The 12301-nt window shown below is 38.2% G+C and overlaps 1 protein-coding gene across 17 annotated transcripts in view; it reads left to right on the top strand.

Annotated features, from left to right (window-relative positions):
• SIPA1L1 (signal induced proliferation associated 1 like 1) overlaps nucleotides 1-12301 on the top strand; it is a 226756-nt gene that overhangs the window by 160803 nt on the left and 53652 nt on the right. For all 17 annotated transcript variants that reach the window (XM_075502886.1, XM_075502876.1, XM_075502872.1 and 14 more), the window contains one exon: nucleotides 6860-7034. In XM_075502886.1, the coding sequence (XP_075359001.1) occupies nucleotides 6860-7034 (175 nt within the window). The remainder of the gene's footprint in view (nucleotides 1-6859; nucleotides 7035-12301) is intronic.

Genomic DNA, 12301 nt, shown 5'->3' with positions numbered 1-12301 from the left:
AGTACTGACTGTCTCTTTCTCCTGGTCTTTTTTGCTTCTCATGGTCAGCCTTTCCTGCACAGAATTAACATCTATATTACTATTTCTTCTTGCTGTCAAACATTGCCATCATAAAATTGAAAAATGTCTAATCATTATCTGTCCCACAAGGGAGAGAATATAGCTATTCTAAACAGGTTTATAAGTGACTATCATGAAGATTTGTCAGCCTCCTTGTGGTTTGGTTATTAAAATGAACAAGATAGAGAATCCCCAAAGAAACACTTACCAGAAGCAAAACTTGAGCAAAACACTTTGTCCTCTAGTTAGTTTCAGAACTTCATCTATTTCACTAAGAACACGGTAGAAGAGGATGAAGAAATGGGTAGCTGTGGCTATCACAGAGCATCCAGACTAACACGGGAGTGGTTATGTGTGGTCAGCCCAAGGTAGGTGCAGCCCAGTGTTGTCACTGACCATGGCCAACAGTGGGTGCCTGGCTAAGAATATGAGAACAGGACGAGCATGGCATGATACTTTCCTAGCTCCTGATAGCTTGTAGGCTTTTATAAGGCGCTCTCTCATACCCCTCTGATTTACCAGTTTCATGAGTCCTAGTTTAGTTAGTCATTTCTCATGTAGAGGTTGTGCTGTACTTCTGATCATGCTTTTGCCTCTCTCTGGAATTTTTCCAGTTTCCCTCCTCCTCTCCCACATCTATTTTAAAACAGTGCAGTTTTGGAAATGGAGAAAAATTTTGGTTTGATGTGCTTTATCTCTTCCCTGTCTGATAATTACTGATACTTTATTTGCTTTATGGCTACTACTGAACACTGAAAGTCTCTCTTCATGAACGCCTAAGATCCTGTTCCTTAGGGGTGTAAGTCAGAGCTCATTGCTGTAGATACAAAGTTGGGTATCTTTCTACCACATGGATCACTTCAAGCTTTACTTGCACTGAGGTTCATCTGCCATTCTTTTGCCCAGTTATCCACTATCATAAGTTTCTTTGGTAGCTCTCGTAGCCAGTCTTCAACTCCAATACTGTAGAGTAATAACTCAGTAATGTTAGCAAACTTAGTTACCTTACTATTCATCACCTCTATCAGATTGCTAAAGTGGGCGTTGAACACTGTATGTCCAAGTTCAGGTCCCTGCCTTACTCCGCTGATCATTTTCTTCAGTTCCCTTTTGTCTTTTAGCTAGTTAAGCGAGTTCCTTTTTCTGTACTCTGGCTATTTAGGGTTTTTAAGACTTTTTGAAGAAAAAGCTTTGTTAAATGTCTCTTGGAAGTTCCAGTATACTCTGTATCAGCTGTATCTCCTGCATGTGCTTATTGCCTCCTGCAGAGAACACCACCGTGACGAGCCAGCAAACACATAAGGTTGAGGGTAGATGGGTTTACCATATAGCCTGCTAAAAGTAGGACAGAATCTCTGGATGCTCACGCTGCTCAGTGTAACTATTCTCTTTCACATGATGAGATCCTAATAAGTTGGAGGCCTGAGTGTTTTCCTTAGATGATTAGAGCAGTGATTCCAAATATGCACATATTCAGTGTTTATGATTTGTTACCTGAGCCTGAACCTAATCTGCCCTTCATCCAGAATCAAGTTTGTCAGGCACCTGAAGACTCAAGGATATCTTTCAATCTCTTTCCAAAGTTTTCTGTTTCAGCAGTAGAGAAAATGGAATTTGATTCAACATGGGTCCATAAGTGAGCCTTAAAGCTCGCTCATGTGAGTTTAAAGTGAGCCATTTAAGTGAGCCTTTATCCTCCATAAGGATCAGTACCTTCCAGATATGCCTATCAGGAACCTGCAATCTCAATAGTGTTGAAGGGAAAATTTTCACAAAGAAAAAAAGAAATCTAGGAGACGGTTCTATTTAAAAAATAAATTCCAAAATTATTTCTAGTAAATATCTAATTTGAAAAGTAATTTAGCATGATTTGCTTCAGAAGTCAATTATGTCTAAAAAAGTGTGAGATCAAATCATCCTTATTTCATATCCTATATGTCATTAAGCTTCCACAATATGGTATATAGTATGGTTTTCTGTTACTAAAACTTCAGAAAATCATTAAGGACAAGTGATAGTTAAAATTGTATTATCTACATCAAAGTATTCTCTGTTTTTGTGGTAATGAAACAGTTTGACACTTCTAACAGAAAAAGATAAGCACGCTCTGTACTAATTAGAAGCTGCATTTTTTATCAGTTCCAAGCTAACGGAGAAATTTGGGTAACAGCTGCTCCACTAATTAGGTACACAGAATGTTTATCACTTCTTGCTGAGTGTTGCACTCAGCATGAACAGGTGCCTGTTTGATATAGCAAATACAATGTTTTGTGAATTTAAGAGTTAAGACTATAAAGTGACCTTAGCCTGACTTAGCCATTAAATTTCATCCAGTAACCCCTTCACTGAGCCATTCACATGCACCAGTTTTGATTAAGATAGGCTATCTTTTTTTTATATTTGAGTGAGGTTTTAAAACAGTTGGTTGTTTTCATATTTTGGAATTCGCAGTTCTTTATTTGAATTTATCTGCTTTCGGCTTCCAGACTTCTGATATCTTTCTCTGCTATATCTTAAGAGTCATTTTGGTGTGAGATTTTTTTCCCAGCAAAGGTTTTGTATGCAGTGATTAAATCATCTGTTGGTCTTGTTTATGATAAACTAAACAGATTGCACTTTTCAAGTCTTTCACTGCAACATATTTTTTCTGAATTTCATATCACTTGTATGGCTGAGCTCTGTCTCTTCTACTCTTTCAATATCTGCATATGACATCCAGTGTCAGAATGGGAATATTCTTCTTGCCCCAATTTTGTACTGGTGTTGTATGTCAAGCTGCATGTTCCTTACTTCCCCTTAGATTGCTAGAGTCACGGTAAGATCTGCTGTTCTGTACATATGGCCCACATTGCTTGTCACCTAGCTGTTCTTTTATTTGCTTTATTAAAATGCATTCATTTGAATGGTTCTGTGTTAAAAAGCAATCCAGTCATTCCACAGGGCTGCGGTAGCTCCCTGGCTAATTACCATCTACTAATCTTTGCCTTGAATGCAGAGTTCATGGTAACTTTTTTACTTCCAAATATGATTTAAAAATTTGAATATCGGGGAAATTACTGATTTATTCCAGTGGAAGTTTATTTTTATGGCAATTCCTCATTCAAAGAAATACTGTGAAATGTCAGTCGGTTTTTAGTATAATTCCATATTTATAATGTAAACTTGCTGACTGGTTAAATCCAAGATATGCTTTCCGCTGTCTTTCACTGGGTGCTAGACAAATACTTGAAGTGCACTTTTCCCACATATATAAATATGTAAATACTTTTAGATGATTGAAATGAAGCTGCTACTTTAGGAGTTTTACCACAGCAGAATTCATCCTTCAACTCCTTTTTTAGCTTTTACTTGGAGTTAATACACTTCTAAGGACCCTAGATTTATCAGAAGGAGGTGTAGTAATGGGGACTTCACTACAGAAAAATGCCTTTCTTCCCCCAGATCTGCTTTTTTTGATTCAGAAATACCAGCTTGCGTTGTCCTTACAAAACTTTTTTTTTTTCAGCAAAAAAAAGTTCAGCGAATCTAAGAACACAGCTAGAAGGCATATCCTGCTCTTTGCATACTTCTTATTTAGTTTGTTAGAGCTGACATTTTCAAAACAATAAAGGACGGTTGTTTGGTTGCTTGTGGATGCCACGGATCCCATTTGTTTATGCCCTTGAAAAGACTTCCTTCACCCGAGATTGAATGGTGCTTAAATAGTGTAGGTGTGCTTGATGAAAATGGTTTTCTTTATCCTAACTTGTTTAAGTAAAATTACCAGAAACTATTGTAATTAGCAGTGCAGCTAAGGCATTGTGGTCCCATGAAACACTTCCATCGGTCGTTATTTCCCTGGGAGTGGACAGAGAGCATATCTGAGCAGCAAACATTGCCTGAACGGTCCAAGACAGGACCTGCTACTGATGATACGGAAAGCGATGGCAGTTGTTCTGGCAGGAGTGGCAGCAGTGCCACCTCTCAGCACCCTTCCTCTCTCCTCCCTTCCCACGTGTCAGCAGTAGCTGGGCCAGGCTCTCTGTGAGAGCACGTAGCCCTGTTGGCAGAAGGCGCCAAGTCTGGCTGCTGTGGGGCAATAAGCTTGCAATGAGTGGGATCGTGTAGTTTGCTAGCTAAGCAGAGATCATAGAATTGTACCCACAAACATCATCTAGCTCCCATGATTCCTGAGAAAATTTAAATCTTAATCAAACAGTCATTGGGTGGAAAGTGTTTGGTTGTTTGTTTGGGTTTTTTTGGTTTTTTTTTTTTTTTTTTTTTTTTTTTTTTTTTTTTTTTTTTTTTAAAAAAAGCATGTGCCATCCATCTGTATCTGGATTGTTTTGAGCATTGTGTACACTGATGGTTGTTTTGAAATTTTGTATTTTTTTAGTGACTGGAGAGTTGAAATAAATAATCAGCATAGTAAATTGTAACATTGATTTGCATGTGCTCCGTATCTGTTTACCAATAAATATCTTTCTTCAAGTCTTAATACTTCGGTGCCCAAAATACGCAGTCTTCATTCTTAAAGGTGAATGTTTTTGTTTGGGTCTCTAGTGCTGAAAGAGCATATTTCCTTTATAGTTACACAGAAAGCATTTCAAATAGTTAACAATGAGAGAAAAGGAAATAGAAACATTACTTCAAGGCACAAAATTGATTTGTTTTGGGGTTTTTTTTCCCTTTCAGTTGCAATTTTGGAAGTTGGCCTGTGAATGTTTCTTTCATAAGAAATAGAGAGAGATGAGGAGAGGTTGGGAGAGTTGGGGTTGTTTAGCCTAGAGAAGAGAGGACTCGGGGGAGACCTTATAGCAGCCTTCCAGTACGTAAAGGGGGCCTACAGGAAAGATGTGGAGGGACTCCTTATCAGGGAGTGTAGTGACATGACAAGGGGTAACAGTTTCAAACTTTAAGAGGGTAGATTTAGACTAGGTATAAGGAAGAAATTCTTCACTATGAGGGCGGTGAGGCACTGGAACAGGTTGCCCAGAGAAGTTGTGGATGCCCCATCCCTGGAAGTGTTCAAGGCCAGGCTGGATGGGGCTTTGAGCAACCTGGTCTAGTGGAAGGTGTCCCTGCCCATGGCAGGGGGGGTGGAACTAGGTGATCTTTAAGGTCCCTTCCAACCCAAAGCATTCTATGATTCTATGCTGTACTCATATTTTATTGTAAGAAATTTGGACATATTTAGAAGATGCAAGCCAGGTAGCCATTGTGTCAGATGATAAAATAAGGGACATTCTGGAGGGGAAAAAAAGAAACAGCCTAGAATTGTTACTCATTACATATGCTTACCTTCTCAACAGCAGCAATCAAGCCAGGTTGATCTTTACCCTTCTTTTTTCCCTCCTTATTTTCCTACTGCTAATACTTTATCCCTGTCACCATTCATCCTTGGTAGTAAAAGAAGAATACAGTAAAGTTGCAATTTTCAGAGTGTTTTAATTTTAAAATTTACTTTAAGTAGAGACAAAATAGGACCTCTTCTGAGGGCTTTTAAATTATCCCACCATAAATATAATAAGTTAAAATTAATGAATTTCAGTTTAATTATGTGTCTACATCACCCAGCAAGTTCCAAAACCTTTTGTCTCATGACCTGTGATAGAAGCTTTGAGAGCAAATCACAGTATATTCAGATTACTTTGGTTCCAGTGCCCTTGCAAATAACTGTTTTCACTTCCCACTAACCTGTAGCCCAAACTTGTAAATCTCATGCCAGTTTCAGTAGACTTTCTTGTGATTTTGCTCTGGCAGATCTGCTTGGTATTTATTTAAAATGGAGCCTCTGCAGAAATTTGTGTGTGGGAGGAAAGATTATTTACCCTGCAATAAGTATGCATTTTTACTAGATGAATTACATGCGTGAACACCAAGGCTCTCCTTTGCTCTTTGCCAGTCAGAGTTCCTGCCTGTGAAATTGGTTTTGGAGACGGCAGTAAATGGCTGTGGGTGCTGCTTTCTTCCCTTCTGTAACTTCTGTTTCTGTAGTCTAGATATAAAGGGTACAGATGTGGTACTTTTTGTGTGTCCATCAATTTGGAATTGGTGGGAACAGTTTGCTTTGAAGAATCACAGTTATGATTGCGTAAAAAATTACTTTATTCACATCTTCAGTTTCTGCTGTATTAGGAACATCAAACACCAAATTAGAGGAAAAATGAAACTAAAAAGCACAAATATATTTGAAGGTGTATGCTAGTAAATAGTATCTTTAAAGTATTACCAGCATTTCTCAATTTAGCTGTTTCCTTTGTTACTGCATTTTTAAGTCAGAGAAGGCCAACTGAATGCCATGGACTCTTTCAACATTGCTACCAGATGAATGCACTAATAGGTGAATAATTTTTATCTTCTCTTTGAACTGAGGGAATGTTAATTTTGTCGCTTATTATAGAAATGAGCACATGCTCTACCCTACCCTTCTGCGTGGAAGGTTTAGCATAGGATAGTAACCATGGTACCAGCCTAAGAGTGAGAGTCGAGTTCTTGACACTTCTCAGCCAACACTTGCCACGTGGCTCAATGTAAGACATTCACCATTTGCAGGCAGCGTTGCCCTCCTCAAAATAAGGAATGTTAACGTTTGTTTCACTTCAGAAAGTGTTTTGACATCTTCAGATGGAATATGCAATTACAGTGGAAAACAATGAGAGTATTTGGAACTAGACTAACATTTGAAATTAGACTGATAATTAGGTATTTTTTTTCTTTGTGAATTACGGGTTTAATAAAAAATCTGAAGTGAATTCAATAAATAAGTTGCTGCATCACCTGGTATACATATAAGATTTTCATCTTTTTCCCTTTGCAGTTAAGTTACCAGCTTAAGGTGGGTATCATGTACTGCAAAGCTGGGCAAAGCACAGAGGAGGAAATGTATAATAACGAATCAGCAGGTCCAGCCTTTGAAGAGTTTCTTCAGCTCTTGGGAGAACGAGTTCGACTGAAGGGATTTGAAAAGTATCGTGCTCAGCTGGATACAAAGAGTAAGGCTTTTTCATTTTTTTTCCCCTTAAGTGAACAAAATATATCCTATGATTGCTAACTGACTTTTTCTAGAGAGTTCTTAAAAATAACCTCTTTGCTATAGAAGATGATCACTCGATATTAGAATTGAAAGCAGAGCGGGTATGTAATTAGACATGTACCCATATGGTCTTTCAGCTCTGATAATTATTGGATTTTTGTACTAATTTGGTATGAAATTATCTCTAAAGCTGCAACAAGAAACCAGTAACTATGGAACTATTATCAGTATTGCAAATCCATCATCAGTGTGTTGTCTAGGGAGTTATCAATACAGTTGGTATGTCATAATTTTTTAATGATACACTAATAGCCTGTCACAAAAAAACATTTTGAGAACCCATCTACGTAACTCCACCTTGACAAGTTGATCTATTGCTTTTCTGCTGTGTCTGTTGCATTTAGTTTTTCTTCTAGGCAGTTTTGTCTTACTCCTGCTATCAAATGTATTCCTCCCTCTGATTTTTCTTTTGAGTTATGGAAATTAAACTGGATTCGGCAGTTATATTATCAGCTTTAACTGTAAAACATATTGCAACAAAAATGCAGTGGAAAGATGATCTTGGGTGACAGTATCTATAAAAGAAACTCCCTACTTTTGGAATCAAGCTTGTGAAATACCTGTTTATCAGTTAGTGCATGCTATATTCAATTTGTAAATCTATTTAAAAATACTCGGGGGGGAAATTTTGGCCTGTCTGCCTTTTCTTTGAGTATTGGAACTAACCAGTTCCTATGGAAATCTTTTGCTGTTTTGCTCACTTGCAGCAAAGGAAATTAAATAACGAGTTGATTCATGAAAGCTGAAAAGAATTCATCAACTTCAGTGCGGCAAAAACTGTGCTCTTGTCATGGGTCTCCTATCACACATACAGTAACTTGCTGTGCTTTAGTGCTCCACCATTCTGCCTCGTGTCCTTGATTCTTACAGGGATTATGTTGCCATCTCCTCAGGCTGTTCTTGATCAGCCTAATTCCTCAGAGGTTTATAAAACTTCCTGTGGCTTTAAACCTAAATTAATACCTATTTCACACACATTTACCATTGAGCCAGCTTTCTTTTAGTTGCAATACGTATATTCCCTCTGTTGTATTTACTCCCTTGAGTGCATTTTACACATTGCAGTTGTGTCTCCTTGATGCTTTTGTGATGTTTCCCTTAACAAGCCAAGTCTCTCTTATTGGTATGCGAGGTGTGGATTTCTTTGCTCCCCACCCCCACGGTATTACTTGGTAAACTTCCTATGCACTCATCCAAGTTTGAATTCAGTCTCTTTAATTTTAGTGGCTAGGATTATATACATGATTCCAGATGAGATCCAGGCAGTTTCTTGCTGTAACATTTCCTTGCCTTTACTGGAAATATATTATACAATAATTCTCAGGCTGGGTTTTCCTTTTCTGCAGCTCCAAAGTGTTATTTTATTAGTTATAAGCTATGTCAAAAAATCAAATGTGTATGGAAAACAGAGAAAATATTTGTTATTTCATAGCTTCTGGTTTTATATTGTGACTTCCTTGTTACTTTCAGTAGTTAAAGTAAAATCCTCTCTTCCCTTTCTTCTAGTTTAGTTATTTAAGACATGAAAAAAACCCCCTTTTTTGGTGTCAGTCCACACACACTGGTTTCTAGTATATGTAAATGCTGTATGATTAAGAGTTGACTCATCTGCTCAGATATACCCATGAAAGCTGTATCTGTGTCTTAAGCACTTGTTTGACATTTTCTTCTAAACAGCAGAATTTTCCAGCAATGTTTGAGTTCCTTCTTGTTGCTTTTGACTCAGGGAAAGAATTTCATCAAGTTTTGATTTTATGTACCACAGTCTAGCACCTGTTGAATGAGCACGTATGTAAACTTTTAATTGACTGAATCTTTCCTGGTTTTAAGAGTTCTCATCTTGTAATGAAGGTTTTCTGCTCCATGTTGAGAGCCGACATGTCTTTTTCACATTGCCCAGTAGACCTACCAGCTCCATTCTGTATCTAAAAATACAAAAATTGAGAGGCTTTACATGAACACTTTACTGTGATCAGACAGGAAGGGGGATGCTCAGAGTGGAAACTGCTGCTTTCATGAAGGGTTTCCTACCTTTTCTTTCAGTCAAGGTTTACAAGCTTACATGCATGGGACCTTATCAGCTAGAACTGCTTAGGAACTCCTAAGTTGTCTGCAATCTTTCAGGTTATGTTGTCTGCAGGCTCACTGAGGAAACATGCGACTACACGAGTAGGTTTAGACAGCAGCAAACGTGAACAATGGCGACAAACTTCAGCAATTTATCTTGATGGTGCTATGTTTTCCTTTCTGCCAATATGCAAAGCACAGACTGGAAGAGGTGGAAGAGAATATGGTGTTTTGGGGGCACAACACTAAGCTCTTTGGATAGCTACATTCAGAAATGTTTATTGCATATTCTGCATAGGAAATGGGGAAAAAAAAAAAAGCCACCTTGTGGTAGGCAAAATGCTAAAGACCAGAGATGGTTGCAAGAGCTGCATCTCGGGTATGGGGAATACATGAACAGCAGAATATAGACAGGCAATACATCTTTGATAGCTACCTAAAGTAATCAATCAGTCTTTTCTGCCTTGGCCCTAACACAGAAAGGCCTGCAAAGGAAGAGGTGGTGGTTTTTACCATGACTTAGGTTTATAGGGTTTTGTTGAAACAGCTAGGTCTACAGCTGGGAAGCGAGCTTCTCTATTTTCCAGCTCTGTGCTCTTCTGTTGCTAGAGGTCACTGTCATGAAGTAGTTCTTGTGGTCTCATTACTTAGGAAATTTTCCTGCATAAAAATTCTGTTTAATGTCAGCACAGTTGACTGCAAAGATGCTCTTAAAAACAAATGTCTGTTCATTAACTTGCAAGAAAGGTCAGAGCTATGTAGGCTACTTTGCTAGTTCCTATACCTTTGACAATACTTTGCAACCTATGAAAAGCAGATGCATGACTTAAGACACGATGAAAGGTTTTCTCAGCAGGGAGGGAAGCTGATTTGTATATGTACCCTGGAAATTTTCACAATATGTTTTTAATTTATGCAAATTTAGAAAAGTAAAGTTGCTCTAGCAAAAGGCAGTTTCAGAACAGTTGTTGTTCTTAGAAATTTTTAGAATTAGGGGCCTAATTGGTAAGTATCCGTAACCGAGCTAGTTTTTAAAAGGAGGAATCTCATGCATCCTATTAACTGAAAGCCTATTTAAGTATATTGGATCCTTCAAGGGCTTTATCTTTGGATCTCTGCCAGTGCCACTGTGGAAAAGAGCTGCTACTTTAAAAGTTTTGTTTGTATATTTCTAGAATTACCAGAGGGGAAGCAGTCTATCTCCTGGCAGCCTGCAGACTTTGGATAGGAAATAGAGCTTGAAAATGTCATCTGTCCCACGGTTGCTAGGAAGTTTATGGGCATCACTTTAAAGTAATAAACATCACAGTAATCTTTCAAATTATAACTTCAGTCGATTTACTTTATTTTCTAGTTGTAATGCATGCTTTATTTCCCTCCCCCTCACTTAGTCTTATTTCTCATTATTTTAAATTGGTAAATGGGATCAGCTGGATAATGCTAGGCCTTGTAACCGGGCGTGTGTGTCCAGCAGAGTGGTAGCGTGGTTGGTGCAGGAAATGAAGGAGGTTGATTAATGTGCGTTGTAGGAGTTTGAGGTATCTATTTGATGAGATTATACACTTAACTAATAATGGTAGGTTTCTGTATTAGATGTTTATACTGCATGACTTTTTGGTTAAGACATGAGAATAATATAAAAACAGCACAGAAGATATTAAATAGGTTAAAAATCTAGGGAATGAACGGACTTCAAATTGACACTTCATTTAGGGGTTGTCAGTAAACCCCAATGTTTCTAATGAAATAATACAGATAGATTACCTTCTTAACTTGTACTATTTAACATCTTTTCAACCAAGTGGAAGTAAGAATAGACTTACTGTTGGGTCTGAGACATTCGCTTGGGAGACTGATAGCCAAAGGTCATCAGAGGTTCCTCGATTGCTCAAGAAGCAGAAAGGAGGATGGGGGCAAGTCCATCCGCATTCCTCTGTGTTTGTGTTACACATAGACTTTTGTGTGTTATAAAGGATTCTGTCCTTGGAAATAGTGTCTGAAAACGACTTGGATGTTACGGAAGTTGAACATAAGTGCTTGGTACAATCCTTGTGTATAACAGAAAGGAGAGCAGGTTTGACAGGTGCTGAATTTGGGCCACTAACTAGGAGAAACTAGAAATAAGGCAGGGCTTTTTAACCACAAAGGTGGATGGGAACAACATGAAGCTCTGAAACTTCTTGTTCTTGTGCCTTTAATAGTGAGCACTGCTGCAGTTCGTAGCAATGGCTGTTCCTTCTCCTGCCTCATCAGTATTGTTTATTTTTTGTTTTCCTACAATTCCTTGCAACATGTTTTCCTTTGAAACACTGAATTAGATTTTCTAGTCGCACTGGTTTTTATACGGTTTTCTAGTGCAGAGGTTTTAAAAGCTGTTGTAGAAGCAGGCTGACAAAGTCCTGTGGCTTCAGTGAGGTGAATTTATCAGCAGTATGCTGGTGGTGTCAATCACAGTTTTGAGCACTTTTGGTGTTAGAAAAAACACTTAAATGGGAGTCTGTTAAGACAGTCCTTGTGAAGATAGCTGAGAAACATTGGAAGAACAGAAGGATAAGGTGGACTTCTAAAGGTGAATAATGATGGAAGGAAAAGAAGATCAGATAAGTCCTCAGCTAAGTAATCAAATCCAGTAATGGGACAAGACTGAGAAGGCAGCATCAATAGGTATGCTGTAAACTTATGGCAGGAGGGGATGCCTTCACTGCAAAAAGGTGCTAATGAATTTGTAGATCCCTTGGCCCTCTGTTAAATACAAGGAAATCAAAGTAGATTGCAGTGCTGGCTTGCAGTTCTGACCTTGAAATGATGGATGCTCTTCCAGTGCGCAGTCTTGGATTTTACTGCAATGGCAGTGATTTGATTTAAAGCAAACACCTGTAATTATTGTGTTGTACTTCAGAAAAAGTATTCTGGACTTGTAAGAAAGAAGGAATCTGAATGGCGAGAAAGATGCACAGTCTGTAGTGGATATGGACTTCTGTTTGTAGTTGGATTTGAATAACAGGGATTTAAGCTGTGAAGTACTTGGAAATAATTGGAATTATTAAATGTGTCATTTGGATTTTAGCCTTATTACTTAGTTTGCAGAAACAGTGCTGT

The sequence above is a fragment of the Mycteria americana genome, chromosome 5, assembly GCF_035582795.1.
Source record: "Mycteria americana isolate JAX WOST 10 ecotype Jacksonville Zoo and Gardens chromosome 5, USCA_MyAme_1.0, whole genome shotgun sequence".
NCBI lineage: Eukaryota > Metazoa > Chordata > Aves > Ciconiiformes > Ciconiidae > Mycteria > Mycteria americana.
The sequence above is the reverse complement of the archived record's forward strand: the minus strand, read 5'-3'. Positions and strand labels throughout refer to the sequence as shown.